This window comes from Parus major, chromosome 2 (genome assembly GCF_001522545.3).
Source record: "Parus major isolate Abel chromosome 2, Parus_major1.1, whole genome shotgun sequence".
Classification (NCBI taxonomy): domain Eukaryota; kingdom Metazoa; phylum Chordata; class Aves; order Passeriformes; family Paridae; genus Parus; species Parus major.
The window spans coordinates 100,329,103-100,356,734 of NC_031769.1; the positions used below are offsets into that span (position 1 = coordinate 100,329,103).

Genomic DNA, 27,632 nt, shown 5'->3' on the forward strand with positions numbered 1-27,632 from the left:
AATCAAAGCAACTTTAAGATGCTCCCAAAACAGCCGAAGCAGAACTACAAGACCATATGACTGCAATGAGGACAGTTAGGATTTGCTCTGAAGCTTCAGCACTTCAAACCACATATTTATCCCCCTCCCACTCTCCCAGAACACTCACGTTTCTATGTCCACTACTAGCAGAATCATGAAGTGGGGTATCATCATCCAAGCCCTGCGTGTTCACATCTGCTCCTGCAGCTATCAGAACTTTAGCAACATCATAGTACCCAACATTACAAGCTTCATGCAGTGGTGTCCAACCTAGAGTGAAGAATGGTAGGTTTAAGACGAAGATCAAAGATCTGTTTTTTTATTCCTGTGCTATAGATCTCTATTGCCTCCAAACATTTCGAAACACACTCTCATACACAGTACTTGGCAGAACAGAACGCCATCCATCTGATGAACAACACTGCTTTATGAACTTTAAAACTCACATCAAATTCCAAGTTTTTCTGTGATTAAACTGAACACTGGAATCACAAATCAAATAGCAAAAGACGAAATCTGGCACAAAATCCCCAGGCTAAACATGTCAGAAAATCTTTGACTAGTAAACATCTGAACTTGTTAGGTGTATATATAAATAATATTATAATATATAGAAACCATTTGAAAACCAAACTATTGGAAACAGTAAGCACGGCAAATTACCATAGCCATTGCTTCTTTAGAGTTACTGAACATGTACTAGTAATCACTAACAATACTAGAGGCTAGATAATAAGCTATTAACAAATAATGACAGAGAACTTATTCTGATATTTCCCAGAACACTAGTAGTTTTTTGAAATTTTGATTTCTGCAAGTTCACTTCTTATTTTCTGTAGCAGAATGTCAATTGAAGATGACAACCCACACATGCTATATTCCTTATCTCAATTTCCTGTCCCCAGCTTGATGACTTCCACTTCATATCTGACAAACTGCTGTTGATGCCTTCTCAAAGCCCAATTCTGGGGAGGCATTCAACTTCTGTTTCCAGCATAACCAGCAGAAGAGTTCAATCATGTGAACTCTGTGTCTAATCAGTAGCAGTCTTGTACATCTATGAAGTGGACGTTCAAGAAACCTCTAACTTATCTAATCCTTCAGTAATGGGATTTCTCACCTTCATCTTTCACTCAACTTCCAAGCTGCCACTCATTTAAATTTTAAAAAAAGCTATAAAAAAAAAAAAAAAGAAAAGAAAAGGAAAAGGGAAAAAAGAAAAGATCTTCTAAGTTATTCTAAAGCAAAACACTTTCTTTCTGTTCTTCATACACTAAATTTCTTCTTCAATCATCACTTGGGTTACTCACTTCCAGCACTGTCTGGCTACTACCCCCTTCTTTCGATTTTCTTGCCATTTGCCCTTTTCACACTCATCCAACATGATAACACTCTTCTGCTCTCAGCCTTCTGATCCCCGTCTTTTTTTCTCTGTATTAATTATCTCCATAAATTATTTTTCTCCATGTTGTATTGCTTTGCTTTTCCATCCTTGCACAATGTCCAGCCTGCCAACTCTAGTGCTGGCTTGCTGTCAAAATCTGTTTCCTTTACTCTTGTTCTCACATGGCAGTATCATTCTGGCAGATATCCCATAAGCAGGGTTACTTCCTCCATTACTAATTCATTTTCTGCTCCTTTAGTTCTGCCAAATCCTTAGCTAAAAGACCTCTAATTCTCTAAACTACACTGCATCCTAAATTCCTACTTTTCTCCACTCATGACTCACTGCTTCAATCTTCCCCCTCTTCTTGATCTCCCCCTCTGCACACTATTTTGAAGTTCAGCCATCTCTGCTTCTCACTTCAGTTTACCAATAAAAAAAAAATCTCACTTGATCCCAAATACCTCCTCCAGAATTTTGAATGAAGTCTCCAACAATTTGTTTCCAACTGATTCTCAGAACCAGCTCTCAGCCATTGTCCTTTTCCTTTCATCTGCCTTCAAAATTAAGTGTCTGCCCTAGGTCAGACTGGGACGAAGCTGTGAAGTTAAGTTCCTTCAAAGCAACCCATACAGTAATGTACAATGCATTTGGGGCTACACCAGTACTGACAGCATGCTGCTGTTTTGGCTACTGCTGAACAGTGATTGTAAAGTGTCATGGTTTTCTCTCCCTCCTCCTGCACAAGAGTTTGGGAGGGACATAGCCAGGACAGCTGACCCAAATGTATATTCCATACCACAGGATGTCATGAAATAAAAGCTCATTGAAAGGAGAAGGAAGGAAGATAGTTTGTACATAATGGCATTTGTCTTTTCAAGCATCTGTTTCACCTGCTGAGACCCTGCTTCCTGGGAAGGGACTGAACATTTGCCAGATGATGGGAAGTAGTAAATAAATCCTCTTCTTCCTTTGCTTGCACATGCAGCTTTTGCTATTCCTATTAAATGGTCTTTAACATGACCCACAAGGGCTTTTTTTTAATCTTATTTTCTCCCCACACCTTGTTGAGGAAGGGAAGTGAGAGAGCAGCTAGGTGGGTGTCTGGCAGCCTGCCAAGGTCAACCCACTACATGTCTTCTTCAAGTGTTTCTATTATTCTGCCAGTGATTTCTATGGGCCCGTCTTCCCCTGAACCTCCCACACCTTTTCTAAAATTGCTCTTGTCAACAAGTTTCTCATCTCCCCTCTCAACTTCTTTGAAGATCTCACAGTGTTCTACTTCTGCTTGTCTTTTTCTCTTCCTCTACATGCCAGTCCTGGGCAGCTTCATGCTCAAATACAAATTCAACTACCCTCTTCAAACCAAGAAATTACCAATCTATTTCTTACCCAAAGTTAAGATTTCAGTTCATCTCATTAATATCTTCTCTTGATATCAAGTTTGAGCCGACAACTAATCGTGCTATATAGTTTTTAGCTTCTCCCACAGTGGCCTGCTACCTCAACTCTTCTCAACAACTAACACTGAGAATGTAATTCAGACCCACAAACCAAAACCCATAAACCTAAAAATACTGTATATGTTACAACATAACAAAGCTCATCAATCACTGTTTAAATCACAGCAAATACTGACATATCAAAGCTGTCATTAATCCAGCAGGACTAGATGACAACTGCAACCATACCACTCTCATCTGCCTTGGTGCATATCAGCTGTCCCAGTGGAGACAGTGCACATCACAGCATCACCATCACTAAACTTTGTATCTCCTCACATAGCTCACGGTCTCACCATTACACTCTGCCCAGCATAATCCTACCAAGTTCAGCAAGTGTGCACAGATTTCTGCAAATACCTACTGCGCAAAGGCCCGGGGCACAACTGAAACCTCCAGGTATTAAAACACTGTTCTAGTAATACACTATGTGCTGTAGCATCCCAGTACTACCACTGGAACTGAAAAACAATTCTGGGAATTTCTATAAACTTATATTTTTTCATTTGCATACAACATGAACCAAAAGGAAACCTCTGTTAACAACTTCAGTGTTAATTTTAATTCATACAGTTAAGAGTACTCATATTAACTTACCTGCAAAGTCTTTTACATTTACATTTGCACCTAATCTGATTAGCTCCTTGACCTGTTTAACATCCCCTCGAATGGCTGCCATATGTAGAGGAGTTTCCCCTCGTTCATTTCTCTTGTTAACTTTGTCTTTTTGTCTTGAAGAAGAGGTTGGAGTTTTCTTTTGTGTTGGTGTTGTTTGTAAGGAATGATTTAAGGTGGAATCTACAAAACAAGTTTTTAAATTGTCACTGTTAACTAAAGTGAGGTAAAGTAAAAAGATTGTCAACACTTGCCATCAAAGATTACAATGACCAGTTAATAATTATATTTAAATAAGAGGCATTTTACCCTTCATGCATGTCAGCACAATGCTGATTTTCAATGTGAAAAAGGACATTTTGCAAATTCTTACTATTTTAAGCAAGTTTCTAGGACAGATGAAGTCTCTCCAAACTACAAGGTTCACATACTCTGGTATAAATTCTCCTGAATCAAAACAAGGTGAGATCATGCAGATCAGTATGTACCCTGGTTCCCCTTCCTTCAGCAAAATTCCACTATATTTTTTATGTAGTGGGGTGCCACTTTAAGGAATTACAGTCTGTATTGTACTACATACAAATCCTCAAGCTGTACCAACACAGCTGGGTGGACTGGATAATTCCTAACGAAACCCAGCCATTTGCTTTTAAACAGCAATTCTGTAAAAACTTTACACCTGTAGAACATAATGCAAAGATTCTTTTAAATGCAGCTGGACCAAGGTCAGTTTGAAATGTTGAATTAAAAATGTCTCCCTTCTCCCATTAAATCAGAAGGAAATGGTCCCATTTCCTCCTAAATTAAAGTCCCACTCCAAAGTGAGACAATGAGATAATAGTTAAGCTCCAATAAAAATTAAAAATAATTAAATAAATAATTTTAAAAAGTACTTCAGGCTTTAAATAATCCATAAGATCAGTGTCTGAGAGGCAAAAATAAACAAAGGAAGAAATTAAATTTTCAAGTTTTATAGCTATCACAGTGCAAGGCTTTTCACATAAATACAGAAGTTCAAAAATTTTTCACCAGGTTAATCATCCATGTGAAATAAATTTTAACAGAAGTACAAATGATTTAAAATACATGAAAAAAATCAAAGATTGTTGAGAAACATCAGTGCTCTGAATATTCTGACTGGGACAGAATTAAACAGGCAGGAGGGAGAAAACTATTAACTCTGTAAGATCACCTGGACTGTTGTCTCTTGCTGTCATCTGCATGAGAAGTGCCATCTGTTTGCGCTCTGACAGAGGGTAACCAAAAAGAATGCTAACGGGTGCTGATTTCTTATTCCCAGCATCCTTCTTCATTTTCTTTTTCTCCGGACCTTCCTTCTCTAGAAATAGGAACATGTCAAGACTCAAACTGCAGTTCCACCAGTGTATTTTTCTAAAAATAAAACCATCCTCTTAAGGTATGTAAACTTGTGATTAGTGGCAGGTGATGAAAAAACAGGAATTATACCTCTTATTTACATTGTGTTGGTTACCTGTTCTAATCATATTAGGATAATAAGCTACTGAGATAAAGCACTTAAAGCTGTAAGCAGGATTACAAAAAAATTCTAACAGTTGAAAAACCTGCTTCATAGAAGGAATGCTGTGTATGTCACAACTTTAATTCTCAGAGATTAAAGTCAGGAACTTAAAATTTCTGTAATTTCAACTGGTCAGCTTTCAACACTGAATATAGATCTGAGACTATGCTCTCTTCTACTTCTCTCAAGACAACATGTTAAAAATTAGAAGAAGACTATTTAATATTGGTATCTGCTAAGTAATTGGTTAAAAGATCGTTTTTCTCAAACTCATCCTGTTATTTCATCTTAAAGCAATTTCTTCTCCATAATTCATATCCTTCAAAAACATACAGCTATTTTATATACATAACTTCTTTCCTTTTATCAATATTTACTGAAGCTGTTTAATATTTCATCTCAAAGTTTTAAACCAGGAGCTAAAATTACACATCTGAGTAAACACATCAAAAGCAAAACAAAACAAAACTACCAAAACCAAGAAACCCTGTCATCTGCAGAAGGAGAAAACCTTAAAACAGAGGATTCCACTGAGAAAAACTTCACTGGCCTTCTGCAGAGAGGCAAAAATTAGAAGCTTAAGTCCCTTTACAGTTCCTAGTTATCTTTTCACTTTGCACAATTCTGCCTTCTTTCTTGTTCCATGTGTTTCCTCTCAACTCATTTTCTGCCTTCCTAACCTTCTCTAAATCTCACTTTCTAGGCTGCATTACAGACACAAGTTCTAGTAATGCAATGCTCGAGGCACAAGAAGGTGCATCAACATTTCTTAACTTGAATTCCGTACTGACCCATAAGAAATACGCAATTTTACAGGCTGAACAATAGCCAGCAAGAGCATTTAAGAATGGAAAGCTACAGACCCATGTACGTATTTTAAAAACCTCTATAAATTTATCCCATCATGTTTAAAAAGGAAACAAGATCCCTTCTACAGAATCAAAGGATGTTTTTTATCCTAAACTGCAGGCAAATCATAGTCTTGAACATCTACAAAAACAAATCAACATTATTTGTGTTGTGTCCTACTGTTAAAAACATCTGCACAGAAAAATAAGAAAAACCCTTTATAATAAAACTGTACTTTCAACTTTGAACAGCAAGCATGCTGTTCTCTCTGCAAAGATAATGTACAGCATACTCTTTACTGACTTATTTAGTACTTCCATCAAAATAACACATTTCAGATTGACCAGCATAATCAGCTATTTCTTAGCATATGCTATTTACTACTCATGATTCTTTCCTTGAAAAACACATTTATTTTCCATTCTGAATAATTCCTTACTATTTTATAGCTATTTGCAGCTTGATAAAATAATGTATCAAAATAAATGAAATAAAGTTTTTGATTAGCTAGGTTTTACTCTCTTTTATATACTGGGGTTGTCTGATTTTTTGGGTTTTGCCTTTTCTTTTTTTTTTTTTAATCAGCACAATTTATTCCTGCCTCATGTTCAGTGCTGCATTTCAGTGGTGAGGTAAATTATTCTTCTATTACACTTTATTAACACAGTGTTTGCAAAGCATTTCTAGATCTTACCAATTAAAAGCAGCAAATAAGAACACAATTGTTCTCACCAAGTTATATTGTAATTATGCACTTTGCTCAAAAAGAGACACAATTTTATTAAAATTGACGTTAGACTTCATATATGTTTTCAGTAAATCTAAACAGTTCAGTAAACAAAAATCAATATGATCAACAACAAAGCTAAAAAAGTCTCAAGATTATAGCACATGCACCTGATAATTCCCCCAAAGATCTCACAGATATGATCTGATCTGACAAGAGGGGTAGAAGAAAGCAAAAAAACCAAATTAACAGAAAACCAAAACAAAAAACCCCACAAGAAAACAAAACAAAAACAAGACAGAAAAATAAAACCAAAACAAAAAATAGGAGAAAGTGAGTAGGGCACAGCATACAAAATAGAAAGTTTTATACATGAAAAAATAAATCAATGTTCCAAGAATACCATCACACAGTACACTACACCTTAACAGGAGAAGACCAACTTAACATTTAGGAACTTCAACTTTTTAGCTATTCTTTGTCTTAAGGCAACAGAAAACTTTTCACCACTGTGAACTTGATGTTTCTACGATTTGAACAGTAATAACTTCCCTAATAAAGGAACAGATTAAGTTTAAGATATTACATTCAGGTAGAATTTAAGATATAAAATTGACTATTAAACTCAACCAGCAGTTAGAAATGAACATAAGGGTTCAAAATAGAACATAAGAGATTTTTTCACTTCTTATTAAAAAAAAACCAACAAACTAGAACTCTTCAAGTGGCTTCATGTTCAATCACCTTTATTAAATACACTCCATAATACACAGCCAAATCCTCCTGGAACATACATCTTTAAGATTTTCCTTTGGCAACACCAGCTTTTCACTGAAACTTAAAAAAATTATTTCAAAATAGTCAAATTAGGTCAAACAGGAATTCAGGAACATCTGAGCACTTATGTGTAAAAGAGCTCAATGAAATCCACTCACAGTACTTAAAATGTATGGGCAGGAGGAACATCAGAGACACTGGTGATTATTTTAGGATAATTTATGCATGACAGATTTTGTCCCAAGGCAACCAATAATGTATCTGGCTTTTTGCTTGTTTTTTTTCCCAAGTGGATATAAATACCCACTCATGTAATTTTTAATGTTTTGGAAAATTAAATTATTAAGTAATGTAATATGCAGATTTCTCAAAACAAATCATGCCATACTAACAGAATATTTCATTTGGTAAAATAATCACCTCAGCTGATAAAGGAAATTAGGCAATAAAAAAACCCCAAATTCAAACTTCAGGGCTCATGATAGTCTGCTTTCATGTAGAAGACACCCATTATAGTCCAAATCATAAAGAATAAGAGGATCAAAAAATAGGACCATGCAAAATTAAAATATTAACTGCTTGAAATGCATGTTACGAAGTCATAGGATTGAATGATGTACAACCAAAGAATAATATGTTCATTGCTAGGTCAAGACCAACTCTGCAGATGATGAAGTTCAGAGACAAAGTTTACTTAGCTCTGCATCATCATTGCAACCTGACTCAAAGTTATTTCCAAGAGAAACACATCATGACTGCCTGTGTTTCCTACTGTCAGGGAAAGAGAAAGCTTAGAATGCGATGCAGAGACCCCACAGTGCATTTAACAATGTAGAGATTTCAAGGTACTATTGTGATACATAATTAATCATGTTTATGACATATTTATTTAATGAAATGAACACACAAAACTACCTCCACTTTCCTGCCTGTAGCCCAAAAAACAGTTAAATAAACTTGTTATAGTTTAACAATAAGCCCAAATCCAGCAAGCAGTGTGTGAACATTCCCTTCAATACCCCCACTAACCTCTGTAACTACAGAAAGCCCAAGCACAGCAATTGTAACTGTGATGTATCCCTGCAACATGAAGAGGTCAGTTTTGCTCTTCTGTATGTCAACTAAGTGCTAAAAGAAGTATGAAGTAGGCCATGTTTGGACTACTTTGAAGACTGAAATTGAAGGAGTCAGAAAACAAAACCAAGATCCTGCTATAAATGGTAAATCTGGAGAACATAATTTCCACAAAAGATTAACAAATTACCACATTCAGTGTAATTTTAACTCGTTGTTCCTGAATAATCAACTGTGTAACAAGACTCTCTTTACAATGAAAAGATTTTTAGGATCTGCAGTTATGTTTAATTATGAAAATTCCAAATTTCTCTCTTCAGACTAGTAAGGTGGAGAAAACAAACAAACCTGACCTCTACAAAATCAACACTTGTCTATTGTTCTTATTCCAGCAAACACATCAGAGGCTACTTAAAACTAACCAGATTACTTAACTAAATTCAGACAATTTAAGTAACTCTAAGTAGTCTAAATAACTGATGGCTTTTCAATCAAATTATGGTTTTGGATTAGGAGACTTAAAATCAGAGGATTTATTTTTAAAGATATGAAAAATAATTCTGCTTCGACCATCCAATCCAGCAGTCTCAATCAAACTTGTGTGCAGACTCCTCCCTAAGGTTTCCTTATAAAGAGGCTGAAGCTATACTGCAGCCTAAATAAATCTGCCTGCAGGATGTACACATTACATTATTTTTCTGTGGTTGCTCTGACCAAGAATGGGGATGTCACAACAAAGCCCTCAGTTTTGGGAAGCCACCACAGCCAGGGGAGTGTCACAGCCCTGCACAATGGAAGAAACACAACAGGATGCTGCTGATAAAGAATGGGACAGAGCGTCCTTCCAGGTGTGTCCTGTTCCCAGGGGCCTCTTCAGAAGACCACAGATCTCCTGGGACTCACATTATCTTTCAGACCCGCGCAGATTTGTAGCTCCTGCAAACATCTCAACTGGCACTGCAGGACTGCCTTTACACAACTCCATGCAATCTTCATGGGTATTACATTATTAAGAAAGTAACTAAAAAGCTCAATCTTAAAATACTGAATACAAATTTATTGCAGCATTTCCTTAAGAAAAAAAAAAAGTTTAAATTTAGATAAAGAGGCGGGCTATATTTGTTCTAGACTCTTACAGTACTCTACAAATGCTGTTTGGTTTCAATCCTGCCAAAACTGACTGGGTGTAAAATGTACTTTGTGTACAGTGTTCCAGAAATCAAATGAAAAAAAACCCCAAATCATTTTGGTGTTAAGTCAACATTCATTTTGACTGTCCATGTTCATTATCACTTGCAATATTTAGACAATACCTGAAACAAACAAACAAACAAAAAAAACCCACCAGAAAAAGGAACAAAGGAGCAACTTTCACAAAACACGGTAAAAAAAAAAAGGACAAAATTTTAGTTTATGGAAGACCCTGGAGCTAGAACCAGGAAAGCTCTAATAATATCAAGTTCTAAAAATTAGATATCCCAATTCTTTGACTCATTTACATGCCTAAACAGGATGAAATCCAAATATCATGGAGTTTGTACAATCCTACAATCAGCTAGTGACCCTATAATATATCCTGGGGATAAAATATCTGTAAAACTATTAAATTATTTTTTTTAAAGTACCTCTAGCTGCTTTTACATTTTGGGGGGTTTTTCAACTCAAATTTATTTTTAAAGACCTCTAAGCTGTTAAGAAGCTTTTCATTACTTTTTATTTTTCCCCATGTCCGATTACACTCTCATTTCCAAAAACTTACTTTCTTCTCAACATTCACCATTCTCTGTACAGTGCTATCAGGGAGACACTTCTGTCAGAGGTAACAGTTTAGCTCAGTGAGAGCAAATCTTTTCCATGTAAAATGCAAAGTTTGTGCCAGAAGCAGCACTGCATTTCATGATCACTGATGTCAGTCCTAATCCATGTCAGTGACAAACTTGGCACCAGTATAAGTGTCTAATTCCCAACAGTCTAATTTAATTGGTTAGGCACAGAATCTGCATTACAGGAACAGTTTTTTCATCCTAGTATTGCTCCTGCTCTGAAGTTTCTGGAATAATTTATGTACCAATTTTCCCACCTGCAAAAGGGCAGTTGCTCTAACCTCCTTACCTCAGCAGAAATGAAATGTTCACCAAGATGTGATGTTTGCTACCATAGTAAAGAGTCACTTGCCTTCTACTTTCATGTTAAATATTTCTTGCCCCTATTTGAACTATTTCACCTTCCTGCTACAACTTTGGACAAAAAAAAAAATTTTGTACTGTGAACATTGTCTTGTTGTGCATGTTTTAGTATCTGAAGTAATCAATCTTGTTTTTGGCAATGGCAACAACAGATGCTATAGCAAAAAAAACACACAAAAAGTTCTGCTACTTTACAAGATGATTGGGACAATGACTTATTTAAGGTTGATGGGGGTGGGGAGACATGACAGAAGATTTAATACAGACAAAACTTTTGATAAATACTAAATACTACATCTAAATACATTTAATTCCATTATGGAAAAACAGTTATGGTCTAATATCAAGCAAAAAATTTAATAAAGCAGGTGCTGGGAGCATGCTTCTAATTTAGACATGGTCTTTTCAGAATCAAATGGTATCATGAATAGTGTAAGACTCAAGAATGCTGTAAAACCACTGAAAGCAGAACTAAAGCCAAGAGCACTGTTTTGTAATGTGACTATTTCAGATATGGATTTCATACTACAGTCTCTTTACAGTAATAAAAATATGTATGTAATATCAAGAAGCTGAATCTTCTGCATGAAGTCAATCCTGAACAAAAACTAAACATAAACTGAGGTATACACTTCTACCTTGCATTTAAATCTAAGCATATTAATGGAACTACCTGGTCATGAAAATAGTCAAATGTACAATAAACAATGTATAAAAAGCTGTAGCACTCAGCCTTTGTTAAATCTGGGGAATTTTAATGTGTTCTGCTGGCCATGGAGCCTGGTTACCAACTGAACCATTACTGCACAATGAGACAGATAATGAATTACCTAAACCCAGAGATAACTGTACCTCTTGGAATGTATCCAGCTCCCTCCATTTTGATTTGAAAAGAACTGAGTTAAGAATGGCAGTTTGAAGCCTTGAAATCAGTTCTAATATAGATAAGCTTAAGCTGGGAAGAACTTAGCCTGTGCAGAAAAGGTACAGATCACAGGAACTCAAACTGAAAACCAAGTGTGCTCTCCACAATAGTTTAGTTACCTCTGTCACCTTAGCAATCTTTTCTATGGACAGTACATCTACCCATCCATCCTATCTTCCTCCCCAAAAAAGGCTACGAAAGGCTGACAGCTGTATCTCAAATCAAGGCATTCACGTAGTTTTTCATCTGTTTATTCGTTTAAACAAATGGACATCTAGAGATGACAATACAAAGAAAGATTTGTTACTGAAACAGAAGAAGAGAATGAGGTTAGGAGACAACTAGAGAATATAGATCAGCTATGGTGGCATGTTGGCCATTGCTAATGACAGGATGAAAGCCTATCAGACTGAGATGCAACAATCAGAAGCAAGCAAGCAAGCAACTTTTATATTTAGTATTCTTTTTAAAGAGAAAAAAAATCAAAGTAAAAACATAATATACAATTAATTAAGTTAGGACGTAATTTACCAACAAATAATTAGTTAAGGAAATAAAAAGGTTCTACCTGTGTCTGAATTGCGATCTTCATTTCTGGATGGACTAATAGTAAAAGGAAGTTTACGTTTCATGGAAGACTTTTCTTTCATCTCCTTCCCCACATCACTCCTATCCACTTTTGGAGTTTTGCTGTAGGATGCAATCTTGTCCTTGCTCTAATATAAATAAAAAGTATACTAAGTAATTTTTGCATAAAGCAGGGTAGTCTTATAATGTATACAGACTGAAAAGACTGATATGTGAGAATGTATGTCCTTGTGTATGTGTATTACAAATTTTTTTGAATAAACAAAATAATCATTTGTCATTTCTTTTCAAAATTACTAACTTCTATGTTATTTCTACTTTAAGATACAACACTGAAGAAATGCTGTTCACTATTAGAGGCTTAATTAATTAGCAAAGGAACAACACAAACTGAAAAGAATTTGCCAAGTCTTGATGACCACCCAATTTCCTTCCCCTGACCACAACAATCCCATTAAAAGCACGTTAAAAGTCCCCACTACAATTCAGACTGTGAACTGTAAAACCCCAAAACCCCCTCTAATTACCCTCCCCTGCCTCCACTCCCACCCTGTAATCCATCAATACAGAACTCCCTTTCTATTTGAACATAATAGTGTAATGTTTCATTTGAGAAAAATCTATGAAGAAACTTTTTAAGCTGATAATCAAATTTAAAAAAAACAGTACAAGCTACTCGAATTCTTCAGTTGTGTAAATCTAGAGATTTTAGCTTATGAATTGTATTTCATATTAACAGAGAAAAACCTAAACAGGCTCACTATTAACTTGTACTTGATTACTTCATTAATATAGGAGGAAAGAATGTAAAAGATACCAGGGTAGTGTAATGATTGCTTGAGAGAACCCTCTGGAAACCCCAGCATCTTAGCCTACCAATCAAGGATGCAATGCAGAGACATGTTTTCTGTTCAATACAGAAATAATGTGCAGAAACACATTATCCACTCTGTCAGCTAGCACAACTCCACATCTTTATATCATTCTTAACACAAATCAGATGAAATTACTAATAGATTAACTTCCTAAAGGCAGAAGAACATACACCTCCTTGCCAATCACTGAAAACAAAAAGGCTGGTCCTTGGTACTTATGAAGATTTATTCCGATTGGAGAAAAACTAAAAATAACTTCAAGTAAAGGTACTTTTCTCAAAGGCATCTTTCCTTTTTTTTTTTTAAAAAAAAAAAAAAAGAAAAAGCCAAACTCAGGTAGGAAGATATCATTTGACATGCTGAGTTTAAAATGTTGCCAAACTGCAATATTCTGCAAAGGCAGAAGTGATTAGAAAAAGAACCTGTAAACAAACCTACAACCTTCAGAAGACAAATATCTGCACAAGGGAAATGACAAAGAAGGCAATAATCTGTGTCAACAGAATTCCTGAGATACAAAGGTTGCTGCCCTTAGAGAACATCTATCTTCTTCACTCCAAGTTCAGAAACCCAAAAAACCAAAATTCTTAAACAAAATGCAATAAAAACCACACACCAAAACCAAATCCAACCCTCCTTCAAAACCCCAAAGGATATGATACCCTCTCCCCTTATTTTTTTTTACATGATAGAACAAGAAAATCTAAAAACCAAAATCCCTTAAGACTCCCATTTTCCCCTAGAACATACAGTGTCTGTGGTGTTAGTTATGAAAGAAGTTAACCCATCTAACGCAAGTCATCATTTCCAAATGCATCTCTAAGTTAGCAAGAGCAGATCCAAACTCCATTAAACCTCTTCCCATCTCTTCCACCACACACAGAAGTCTCCCACTTGAGCCCAACCTCACCAAGAGCTTTCTCATCCCTTGTTTCAAACAATCCAATTATTTCTCTTATCTGTGTATGTGAATTTCCCATAATATGATGAAGTGGCATTAAAATTTTCTTTTTTTCTCTAGAATATTGTTTTATGTTAGGCAGTATGCAATAGAAAGGATGAAATAAAATTATTTAAAATTCCTAAACAGAAAACATTGGTTTCAACTTGTTCTGTAGGAAAAGAAAACAACCCACAACTTTTTGCAGATGGTAATCTTTAAAAATAATTCCTTTTTTGGGGGCACTCAGTCAAATACATCAGGTGCTCACAAAGAGGCACAAGCTGCTTAAGTAATTTGTTAGCTTTACATTTATTCTTAAATTGCTTATATGTATTAGGTTTAATATTATGACTGATGCACTAGTTCTTAAATAATGACTGAAAATTACTTCTCTGATAACCTAATTAGGAGAAGAGAGTTCAAAATGCATACTTTCAGCTAAATAAAAACACATTAGAAAAAAAAAAAAGCTATACATAGAATATACAGAAAGTGAAAAAAAAAAAAGGACTATTTTTTTCCTTAGCTACTGTGGAAATAAGCACTCAACAGGGGATTTTCCAATCCAAAAGATGCAATGAACAGGGTTTTGAGAAGGCTGTACAAAGTTGATGCTATTTATTATTTTCAGAGACAATGCTGAAATGGAGATACAATCAGATATGCAGACATCATCACAACTGAAAGACAGGGAGAAGCAAAGAACCCTGGCAAGGAGAATGTAAAATGACTGACTGATTTGAAAAGCAGTCAATACAAAACAAAATAGGAAAAGCAGGATAAAACCAAGGTCCTACAAACTGATAAAAATAATTAACTGTACAATCACAAAATGCTGTGTTAATAGATAGAAAACTCTTAATGGCATCCTGGATTCAACTTCAAGCAAAGGAAGTAGAATTAGGAAGAAGTAGAAACCCTGCAGGTTAGACCAGGCATTCCATTTTAAAGATAGTGAGCATTCACTGCTCCAATTGCTCCTGGTCACTGCAACAGCATGGACATCTCTTTTTCAGGGTCCAAGGCAAGGATCAAAACTCAGCATCAACAGGTCTGTTGCATTACTTTAATGTGACTTATGGAAACAACCTAAAATGAAGCTGACATTTTTTATAAAATAGCCTGTAAGTCCTGTGGACTTTCGAAAGAGGTTAATTAATTTAAAGTGAAAACTGCTAATCAGATAAAACACTGAAGACATGCTGATGCTCAGAAAACTAAACCAGGGCTGCAAAGTGAAAAGCATTACCTACTTTCCATGTCCACTACAGCTTGAGAACATTTAATGGCTTTAGACTGAAACAGGAGACTAGCAAAGGTTATTTATCCTTTTACTAAGTATCAAACTCTATGCCAGTCAGCATAATTAAGTATCAGAATAAACTGCCCAAGGAGACAAGAATTTCCATCAGGCAAGCCTTTAAAGAAAAGGTCTGGCAAACATCTGTCAGGAATTGAGTACGGCTTATTCTACTCTGGGGCAAATGGATGAACTGGATCTTCATGTCTGAACGTTTAATGCATGCCTCACTGGAGGATGTAGTAACAAGGAAGAATTTTCCTTGTCAACAAAACCATATTAGTGTGCTATGATGAGGAACACATTTTTAATCTGCTCAACAGGAACTGTCTCAGAAGGCCAACAAACAGCAGTCTGGACAATTTCTTGATATCCCATTCCAGCTCTATTGTCTGGTACTGCTACAATCAATGACAAGACACAAAAGGAGACAACAGAGAGCCATATAATCTAGCAGATGTACTAAGCCCTGGGAGAACAAGCATTCTTTTTCTGCCTATCAAAGATAATTACATACTCAAGGATGTTCTGTATGGTATTAAACAGTTTTGGGCACTATTGCTGGAGTCTTTCAAGGAAAGAATTAATTCTTACAAACTCGAAATGTGTTTCTCCTTTGGATGACATATCCATGGTCTACCTCCTGAGCTTGGCCATATGAAGTATAAATTCAGATAAATTAAAATTTCATCATGTTTCTATGTTTACAAAATATCTCATGCAAACATTAGATGGTCTAGCTGCTGTATACTCTTGCAGTATGTTTTTATGCTTATAAGAAGAGCAACAGAAATAAAAATACATGTACCCTAATGTATATATGATATGAACTCAGCTCATTAACCGCAATGTTAATTCTAATGGGGTTTTTTTTGAGTTCTCAGAAGACACAGCTGATTCACACAGCTACTCATTGGTTGTTACAGCTGCATAATAAGCATTAATTTCTGGAAAAATTTGAAAGATTATGTCTAGTAATAACAACAACAGTAACTTCACTACATTTCTCTGTCAGCAGATAAGAGTGCACAATCAGAACTAGCTAAACAGTATAAAAACTATGAAACGGAAATAAAATCCTGCAATCCTTTTATCTTATGTTAATCATTGGAATAGTCTTATGCCATTTAGGTCATTACAATTTTTATTTTGTGAAGAATGAGGATTTTTTTATGGAGTGGTATTCCTTAGCATTGCTGTTCATTTCTAAGAGGCAGTGTTTTTTATGAACATTATTTCACACTATGTCTTAGCACTTCCTAACATCAGTCACATTAGCTAACGAATCTCTTAACATTTTTCATACTTCTTATGCTTTAAGAACTATTACTTTTAAATTCATGGCTGCAAATGCTTATGCATTGAGAAAAATCTTTATTTGCTTTACAGGTATTTCCACTACCTTTTAAAGATATTTCATGAAAATTATCACTGTTGATTTGGCCTGGTCAGCTTTATTTCAGAGTTCTATGTTTGTGTATGTAGTATAGATCTGCCTTCATGACTTTGTGTTGTTCAAACTCACACTTTACTCTAAGCCTATTGCCTGCCAGATTTCAAATAATTTTCTTGGCTGAATCTAAATGATGACATTTTGGCAATATTTTTCTAACTTATCTTTTCTAATGCACTCTGAAGGGTGCAGGCTAGTCAAAGGCCAGCTGAACACTTCTGACAATTGTCCATGTGTTAGAGAGCAGGTATGTGACAGTTCAAGTGACTGTTTAACATAACCATGCATTCAGTTCTTCTCAAAATATGACAGCTCTATTATGCTAAAAACCTGACTACAGAAACATTAACTGTAACACTTATACTCTCCATTAATAATAATAATTCTCCATTTTATTTAGGAACTTATATTATACATTGCTTTATATCATACAATGCCAATCCAAACCATACATTATTTTAATCTCAAGATGCACACTGTATCAGGGTGGACAGTGAGCAACGTTGGCTAGAACAGTGCAAGCAGTTTTATCAGCTTACTTTTTGGTATCAACCTAATCAGTCCATCACTGGAATTCCATATTCACAGCCTTTGTGAAACTTCCACTCCCTACTCTTCCCTTAAATTACTGAATGACACTTCAATTAATTTGACCATATCCCAAACAACGACCAGAATAAACAGGAAAAAAACAAACCAATATTATTTCATCCCTTTACTAGTAAGCCAATTTCCTTTCCCCATTTTACTGTGTTATCTTCCTCTTCTTATCTAAGTAGTTCATCAGGGTGAGCAGAAAGAATTACCTTTGCCTCACTTTACTGGGACCAATGAAACAAACTAGAACGAGACTAAAAGGTCTAAAGGTTTCTATGACTGTTTTTGGAAGGCAGAAAGTTACATCTGATGTAGATGCTGAATCTTCTAATCTCTTCCTGTTTTTTAACCTCTTCCTGTCTTATATCCATTCATCAAATGGTCTTTCATGCAAAGAATACAGATTTCAACAAAAGAGTAAGCATGATCACACACACACACCTTTTCTAGAGAAAACAGTTCTAAACATTGTTGAGAAACAATCAGGCTCTCTCTCCTTAGGGCAATATCCATGTTACTCATCATTCTCAATGCAGAGTATTATTCCACCTTCTGTTATTCATTAGCAGCACAGATAAACCTGTGGTCTATTGCACAAGTGTACTAGGCAGACAAACTGGAGAACTGGGTGATTTGAAATTTGTCTCCAGAACTCTGAAAATCATGGGATACTTCACATTTATAAACAACAAACCACCCTTCAGCATGACTGAATTTCCCATATTCCTTCATTCTCCATCACTCAAAAATGGACTGTACAATATTTAGATGAGACCCCTTGTACAGGAGCTACTTTTAAGCTTTGTGCAGCATTTGGCTTGTAAGTCCCTCACAAAGGGAACAATTAACTGTGTTATAAAGAAATATCAGAAACTGGTGTTTTTCTTTGGCCTGTGCTCTATCACAGGCCTTCACAAATGTTTTGTGTGTTTGTTACAGAGATTAATACACTGTAAAATAAAATGAAATACAGATTGTTGTTCTTGTGAGTATATGAAGACTTCATATTAACTAAGATAAGGAGACTGTATACTATCTTACATTGAATAAAACCAAAGCATCCAGCTTCTTTTTAAATTAACTTGCAAGTTACAATAAATGTAGAATTCTGTCCCACAGTTTAACTTACAGTTAAATCAATGTAAAAATGTATAGCTTTTCTCAATATTGAAGATATGAGGAGATAGATTCATATTTTTACAGCAACAAAAATAATGAAATATGATTCATTTTACTGAAATTAAATGGGCATTAATATAATTTTTACCTTTCTGGCAGTTGTTTTTTCCACCATGGTGCTATTGCTGTCAGAATTTTCAACTTGAACTGTTTTTGTAGACCCAAATTTGGGCATTTTATAGCTGTTTAGCTAGCTGTATCTTGTATCAGTGGGTTCATCCTGTGTCTGAAAAACAAACAAACAACATTACATAAATATACACACTGCAGTGTCATTTCAGGACAAATGTTGCTGCAGATGGTAGCAGAGCTGAACAGTACCCCAAAAAAGATGACTAATAACAACACCTGGCTTCAAGCATCTTCCTCACGTGCAGCTCAAGCCTTGGGGCAAAACCCCAGAAGGTCTAATACAGCTGTTGCTGGGGACAGTGTCATGAAAAAAGCACCAAGTCAGCTGCTAAACTGCCTCATCCCTCTAGCTTACCTTTTGGAAGACTGAACATTTTTGGCTATTCTAATAGGTTCACAGGTTCAATATCTCACTTTGTGTTACATGTCCTATGGTTTAGAAAAATGAACAAGATTGCTAGCAACACTGGGGAGAGAAATTAAGTTTCCTAGCCTGGGAAACTGAAATATTATATATTCAAAGTAGTATGGAAAAAAAGTCAAGTCTTGTGGTTTATTATGCTTTCTCTTGGATCAAGAGATACCTGTTAGAAGAAATATCTTCTAAAGCTTAAACCCGGAACTAGAAACCTTAATTTCCACTATCAAATCAATCACATAAGCCACCACTAGAGACAGATATATATCATTATAAAGCTCCAAGAGCTGTGTAGTGTTTCATCTCCAATGCAATTACAGATTTACATAATGGAAGAGGTCCGACTTGCCTCTTCCACAGAAGGAAGCACCACCCTTTTTGCCACAATGGCTGAAAGGTCACACAAAAAGTAAAACTGCATTTGAGAGCATTTTAGAGCTGGTGACCTTTTATGGGTTTTTTGGAGTTGATGTACTTTGTTACAAGTATTTACGTGATCATGATCTTATGAGTTGTAATTTTATGACTGACCAAGCCATCATTTCAGGCGCACACTTCTATTGATGCATATCATTAAGATTTTGGGATCATCATGTACAGAATGTGTTGCTGTTTTAGGACCTTGGCCACTATTTTGGTTTGACACAGTTAACTGACAATAAATCTGGTGCAGATGACTTTGAGACCATTTTGCACACTACACCTGACACATGAGACGTTGATATTCAAACAAATTTCTACATCCCACCCACACATCCATCCCCCACAAGGCTTAAACTATGGAAAATTTGCATGTTTGTCTGAGATTAATACTGTTGTATACAACAATGTAACACGCTACTTTCTTAATCTTCCAGAATAGGAGGGGAAGAAAAGTTCAAAAAGCTAAATCCTTGAGACAGAGAAGTAGGAAATGTCGCACTAAGGTCTGCTGTTTTCCTCCCTTCCCCCTACACCTGAGGAGGCTTTTTTTTTGTTTTGTTGGGGTTTTTAACACTAACCACAAGCTTACAAAAAAACCAGGAAGAGATTAATTAGAAGCAATCTCACATTCTATAACCAGAATCTTGTCTCCACTACAATACTTGATACAATATTGTGAAACTCATATTGTTCTACTCTTACCTAAGACAAAAGAAACATTAGTATATTCCCTTAATTTATGTTGTGTTAACAGGATTTATTCAGACCTAGTGATAGAGAGTAATTGTTCAATTTTAATGAAAATCAAAGTACATTGTTATCAGCCTTTTGTTTTTAGTCGCTTTTTATAACAGCTGCAGGAATAAAAGATGTTTATTGGTTCAAAAAACAGAAAGAAACACTATCCTGAGTTTCCTGTAATTTATAAAACACTTTCCTTAATCCTAAAAGAAGCAACAAGTTACTATCTTCACAGAATACTACTGTGCTGATTAGACCAAACATAATATACTACCATAGTAGCAAATATCTGTTTCCAGGGGTTTAAAAAGTGACAAGTCATAAATACGCTTTTGCTCATTTAGCCTCTCAAATCCCCTGTAAGTTTCATTTTAACAATTTCTATTATATATCATGATTACAACTACTTTTAAAAAAACAATGGGTCAAAGTTTTCTTTATTATTTTAATCAGAATACTTCTCATTGCATATGCTGCTGTTTCCTTTCCTTCCTTTTTTACTGCTACCTGGCTCCCTGAAACTACCTCCCTTCCTGCTTTGCTTCTCTTCCTTTCCTGGTTTCATATGCCATTCCCTGGTGTATGACAGCAAGAAGCCAAACTTCATGCTACTAGTAAAATTTATTAGCTTAGACTCGGCTCTCTTATCTCATTTGCCTCACCAGCAGGGGCTAAACCACATGAACTGGACAAGAGTTGCTCTTCACAAAAGGCCCAGCCTCCCTGCATGTCTTACCTGGACAGCAACAGTTTATTTTTTAAAATGGTAGAACAAAAATACTTAGCCTCAAGTATTGTACAGGGGCAAGAGGATTATGAAAACACTTGCAAAATAAATTTCAATTAAAGGTATTTTTAATAATACCTTTTAACAGTTAGCTTAATATAAAAATAGAAGTAAATGAAAACAGAAAGCATAGGATGTTTCAATTTTCTTTACCAAATGATCAAAAGGCAGAAGCAGATATGCAAGAAGCTCCACCTGAACACGAGAAGAACTTTACTGTGCATGTGACCAAGCACTGGGACAGATCACCCAGAGAGGCTGCAGAGTCTCCCTCACTGGAGGTATTCAAAAACCCTCTGAACACAGTCCTGTGCTGTGTGCTCTGGGATGGCCCCACTTAAGCAGGGAGGCTGGAGCAGATGAGTCACTGTGGTCCCTTCCAACCTGACCCAGTCTGTGATTCCGTCATGAAAAGTAAATGTGAATTCACAAAATTCTTGACCCAAGCCAAATATGTTTTGGGAAAAAAACTGCTTGGGAAGGTCACTAAAACTGAGTGTCACATATTGGATTATCAAAGCAGAACCACCACATTGTAAGACTAACAAATGACACTATTTCCATAAAGTGTTTCATGTACCAGATTGCTGTTGCACAATCGCTGTGCAAAATTTAAAACAGACATAAAAAAAAATTATAATTCTTAAAATATCATTATGATAGCCCAGAAATTAGGCAAACTATTCAACTGGTGGTTACATACTGTATATAACAAAAAAGGTTTCTGCTGAGGAAGTGATTTTACTGACATTTTAACTTTTATTTCCATTTGTCTGGAGTTCAATGCCATTTCAACTCAAGTTCTAAACACAAATATTTGCATTCATAGCGAAAATGTAGAACATTAACTGGGTCTTCCATGGAAACCTAGATGTGTCTGCTTTGGGTTTTCCTCAGAACCATTTTTTAATGCAATTACTGGTTTACAGGCAATCTTGATGGCACATTTTAAATCACCAGAACCCTAAATTAAAAGTTGAACTCTTTACATTCAAATTATTCTCCTCTGCCACAACAAGCAATGTCCTCACTTTTCATCTGACACACAGGCACAGTTATGCTCTCTCTCAAACAAACTGTTTTCAAACTTTTCAATATCTGCTTCCTACTAAAATAAATTTCTCTCTGTGTAATAAAATCAGATATTCTTATTTTATATTTGGACATCTTTCCTGTACACTCATTACCAATCATGAGTCATACTACTGGAAATACTTTGGAACTCTTCTGTCAGTCATTTTTCAACTAAGCAACTAAAAGTTCTATTTTCACCTTGAAGTAACAAAAGATAAGCATTTAGACAGATCTACTGGAAGTGACATAAAATGCTAGGATTACTTCATACAAAAAACCCTGGACATAAGAAACAATCCCACCGACCACCAGAATTCCAGATACAATTAGCTACAGAAAATTAGCAATAAAATAAATCACTAATGTCAACGAGTTAACGTATTTATTTGTAGAAGCTTAGATCTAGCACTGATGAAAAAGCTTGTCTTTACCTATGTAAAATCCATGGGATTCATGTAGTACTACAACAGTGCTGCCACCACTGTCACTCATTCCTTTACATCTTTCAGTCTGGTCTTCTGAGAAACTAAGGCCCATGTGTTTGTGTTAGATGCATATGCATGATCCACTAATGACTTCCAAGTCTGTAGATAGATTTTCTTTAAATCTGACAGCAGAAGAAATTTTCAAATACATATGAAGCACTCACAAATTTCATGAAAAAAAGTAGCCATAAAAAAAAGTGGATAATAAGAATAACAATAATAATCCATCACCATTTTTTGCATGAGAAGGCTTCAATATGAGCTTCATGACATAGTGCCTGTAAGAAAACTACACATGAGATGGCCTTTGTAAACCACTTTCCTTTTTTCTCTTAGTTATGGGGGAGAAGTTTCTGTTGAGACCTGCACATTACCGAAGTCAGTCCACCGCAAGACACAAATTACTACGACATTAAGCATTATTAGTTCTGGTGCTCACTGAACTACTTGTTTCCTTTCTGGTTGAGAGTGTCTTCCCTGAAACACCTACAGCAAAATATTACAAGATGCTTTGGGAAGGTTTTCTTTGGTAGCCCTTAAGGATCTTGAGGGTTAGCTGACCACTAGTACTACACCAAAGCAAGGGAGCTTTGATTATTCTTCTATGAGAATACCAGTTAATGAGTTAATTTCCAAGACACTGCATCTACCCTACTGCTCCAGAAAGCCTTTGCATTTAAAAAGTAGGGATATATAGAGTAAGGCAATCTTCTCAACTACATCTGCTTTCCTGTATTTCCCATAGCTTACTTCAGCAGGGAAGAAAAACAAAAACAAGAACAACCAAAAAAATCCGTCTCTTTCAATAAGGATTTACTCCAGACTGGGGAACAGTGAATCAACTATACCAAATTTCTGTTACAAATAGTTGACAGGAATGCTTCAGAATGTTTTAATAAAATTAAACTAGTAAAAATGACAACTATGGCTACATCTAAATTAGCAAGAAATAAAGAATTATCAAGAGTGGATCTGTAGAGTGGAACAGCTGGTAACAAAAATCTCAAATTTACAGTAGTCACATTTAGCAGATTTACTCTGGACTACTTCTAGTGCAGTTCCATGTAGTAAATGCACATTAAAGGTTGGAGCACATTCAACAAATTCCTAAACACATCTCTCAGCTTAAACCAGGAGGAATCAAGCTCTGAAAACACTACACATAGCAAACTAAACTACAGTGAGGAGAGGGGGTAGTCACTGATTTAAACTAAGACTGACCTGATTTTGTCTTAGCAATCTCCCCCTTCCCAGCTCTAGAAAATTGTATCTTCCAAGTTTATTTTGAAATGAGTGGTATGATCTAGATCTCAAAGCTATTAAGAGTCTACCAAAGGGGAGGGAAAAAAAAAAAAAAAAAAAAAAAGTTAGTGCATGAGTACAAGAGAGAAGTCTATGAACAGCTGAACTGAGGGAAAGGCAGGCAAAAGCCAGCATTACATATTCTGTTCAGAGAAAGCCAGCTGGCCAACCCGTATGTACACACTGGCTAATTAAGAAGTATGTAGGTAGCTCACGCCTAGCCATACCAAATGTTATCTGCATTCTGGTGGGAGTGTGTCAAAGACAGATGAGGTTAACACACTGGGAGAAAGGGAATGGGTATAGTACAAAGGACCAAAAAGCTACAGAAAACTGATATTTTTAAATCCTGTAAGGAACAGAGTTTAGCAAAAAGATGTTCATTTAACTAAGTTTAACACTCTGTGTTCTTTTTTCTTCTTATCAGGAAAGTGCAAATGACTTCAGTATTTTATTTCACAACAAAAGCACCCTTCAGCAAACAGCTCAGAGAAGTGATTTCTTTGCAAAAGAGAGGTTAACTAATTATTAATGCTAAATGAAACGTGTGATGGGAGATGTAACAGCACTGCCAATTATTTTCTTCTTATGGAACTCAGTGCTTCTACACACAGTTACTCAACCAGAGCCAACTGCTACACAATGAAATGGCTCCTGGTAAATGAAGATACTATCAGATCAGCATCTACCTTTTCACCTCCAGAGTCCAGTAAGAAAGAAGGGCTTGAGACAGAACAAGAGATTATTCAAGATATTTCAGTTAGAGGCTGGGGATGTGCTAAGAGGCACAAGAACAGCGATTTGGTACTGTGAGGAAAGAGGCCATTCAGGTTACAACACACAGTAGGAAGGCAGTGAAGCCCAGTAGTACCAGGCCAGGCTTTTCTGGGTTGCAATTTAAACCATGTCTACAAAAAGAACATCTGTATGTATTTTATCTCCCACACAGAAATATGTCTAAAGCTTCAGATTAGCCTAACAACAGAATGTGACTTTGACAATGAGGCAAAACAGAAAGAGACTTGAAAGGACAATGCTAAAAAGGGATTTTCTCTGGGAGGAAGGCACGGGGAACTCCATGATCAGCACACAAATATTTTTTCCCCAGAACACTTTTTTTCTGTGTTACAGAACGCAAATCAGAAGCCTTTAGTCTTGCCATTATATAGCACATCTTATAAAAAAGCGTGAGTGTTCCATATTCTTTTTGCTTAAATGGACAATGACCATCCCTGTGGTCCATTTCCTACTACCTCCTTAGACAGACATACTTGCAGAAATGAAGTCTCAAACATTGCTGATGTCTCATGAAAATGTCAAAATGACGGTAAAGGATGGGACATTGCTGAGAGCAAGCACTTAAAAATCTCATCAGAACATTACACAAAATACTGTTCTGAATGGTCAAATTTCAGCGACTGCAGCTAGAAAAATATTTGGACCAAGGTCTTCCTTGCAGAAAACTGTATCAACACAGCTATTCTATAATCATTCATAGCAGTTTACTTGATCTTTACCATGAAGACACTGAAAAGGTCATTAAAGGCTTTATTTGAGCAGAAATAGTTATAGGTTTCCTGTTCAAGTCCTATGAAAACAGTGTTACATGGATCCCCCCCAAAAAAGACTTCCTCTCAAACATTTAGCAACTGAGGGTGCTGCTGTAGAGTCCAACACATATTACTGCTAAGTAGGATTAGCAAATATTTTAACTGCCTGGGTGTTAAAGTCAGATTTGAGTAGGTACAAAATCTAGACAGTAAAATATTTTTTTTCTAAGAAACTGATAATACATTAGATAAATACAATTATAATGGACTAAATATACACTACAGTACATTCCTATTGGCAAGCCTGCCTCCTGCTGCAGGTTAGAACCATATTATTCTTTACAAGCTCAAAGGAAAACACATTCTGTATAAGAAAAGATTAAATAAAAGGCTATTTGTGTACACTGTATTATTTGAGATTGTATTTTTACCATCACCACTTCCTGTATGTGGTACACACTATAATACTTTCAAATACAACAAACAGAACAATTTACCAGGCTCTTTTTGCCCTGCACTCCATGGTGTCTCATTGTACTCACAATTCAGCTCTCTGGCAGTAACCAGCAAATAAATTACTAACCACTACTGGCTTTAGGTAGCACAGCAATTTAGTATGTTAGAGAGAACACTGTCTGAATGATACATGCAGCGGCTTTTGCAGATGAAAGGTGACAAGAACATTTTTATTTGGAAAATATTCACAAGGTCTTTTCACACCATTGTGACGGTTCAGGGCATGCACATTCCAGTGTCAGGGTTATGATGAAAGAACTAAGCCCCAACACAGTCTCAAACTAATGTGCCTAAGGCAACAGTCTGTTGCTGTATTAAGTGCAAATGCAGTACCCAGCACGGACATGAGTCACAAATTTGGCAGATTTTACAGCATTTGGCGATAAAAATATGACAAAACATTCTTGGTTCAGAAGCGAGAAATTATTTTTTATTACAATCTTTCTTTAAGATTTGCACAATACTTCTGACAACTTTGTGGCTGGAACACACAATGCTGGGATTAGTTTACTCCTTTGCTATACCTATTGTGCAATCTCAGAACCAGTGCCTTACCTCTCCCCTACAGCAGTTTTCCCTACCAGATTTTAGCGAATATATCAAAAAAATTGAAGAAAACAAATCATCAGACTAATAAGTATACATTTCAGAAATATGTGAAATTGTGTAATAAATATAAATATGTGAAATAAAAAAAAATATGTGAAATATGCAAAATAAATTGGACATATATTTATATTTATATATATATACACACACACATATTTTGGAGACTCCTCAGATACTAGCTAATAGACAGAACAGACTCATTGTCCTATCAGAGAGCATTCCTACATTTTAATTTGAAATGTTCAGATGCCAAGATCCAAACCTAAGAATTGTATGAATCTTTCTGCAATAAGCAAAATAAACTACTTACCTGAACTCCACTTTATAAAGGTATCCTTTATGAAATAAAGTATAACTGTAAAACAGGCACAGGCAGTGACCACTCAATCTCCAGAAGAGTTTTTAATATACTCTGAAGTATCAACTCATTGCAGGCCAGACTATACAGGGATAGGAGGAAGTTCCTAAAAATCAGCCAACATTCAGACAGCAAGAAAGATTTTCCAATACTTTAGCTGGAACTCACCATTACTTCCTACCAAAATAGGGAATGTATCTCATAGTCTAGGAATTTCTACTAGGAAGAGAAAAAAAATGAGAGGACATACAACTCTTTCCTATGCAGAAAACAAACAAAACCTTCGCTGCAGATTTGTTGCACTTGCCTGTATAGGACCTAGGGCTCCTACCAACAATCTCTGTTTTAAGAGCCTGAGTTTACCTGTGCATGGTTTCAAATGCCAAGTTCCACGGATTTCACAACACCCTTCAATTTATTTCTGAGGTAGGAGTAGCACCTAGACTTGTCAACTTCTTTTTAACAAATATTCTCTATTAAAGAACATGACTAAATCTATAGCCTTCTAATTAACCTTCAGTAAGATTTTTCTCCTCTTTTATTTTAACTAAACACAAACTTATCAGAGAATACAAAACTTCACTGTATATAGAATTAAAGAATAGTTGAGGTGAGGAGACATTTAGAGGTCCACTTAAGTCTCTCAGTTATCTTGTCCATCAGACATTTTCAGCTTTAGTTGAACTTCACACAGGCCAGTTG

The 27,632-nt window shown here is 35.8% G+C and overlaps 1 protein-coding gene across 4 annotated transcripts in view; it reads right to left on the reverse strand.

Moving 5' to 3' along the window:
- Positions 1–27,632, reverse strand: part of ANKRD12 (ankyrin repeat domain 12) — a 59,361-nt gene that overhangs the window by 21,041 nt on the left and 10,688 nt on the right. For 2 of the 4 annotated variants that reach the window (XR_004496057.1, XM_015618953.3), the window contains exons 2-6: positions 18,624–18,761; positions 12,169–12,316; positions 4,715–4,861; positions 3,505–3,705; positions 149–291 (exon numbers count right to left, since the gene is read on the reverse strand). Coding sequence is in view for 3 of the 4 variants with exons in the window: in XM_015618953.3 (XP_015474439.1) it covers positions 149–291; positions 3,505–3,705; positions 4,715–4,861; positions 12,169–12,316; positions 18,624–18,710 (726 nt within the window). In the remaining variant the exon portion in view is untranslated. Of the gene's footprint in view, positions 1–148; positions 292–3,504; positions 3,706–4,714; positions 4,862–12,168; positions 12,317–18,623; positions 18,762–27,632 lie in introns of those variants that run through there. The other 2 variants (XM_015618954.2, XM_033512214.1) reach the window with 2 other exon arrangements.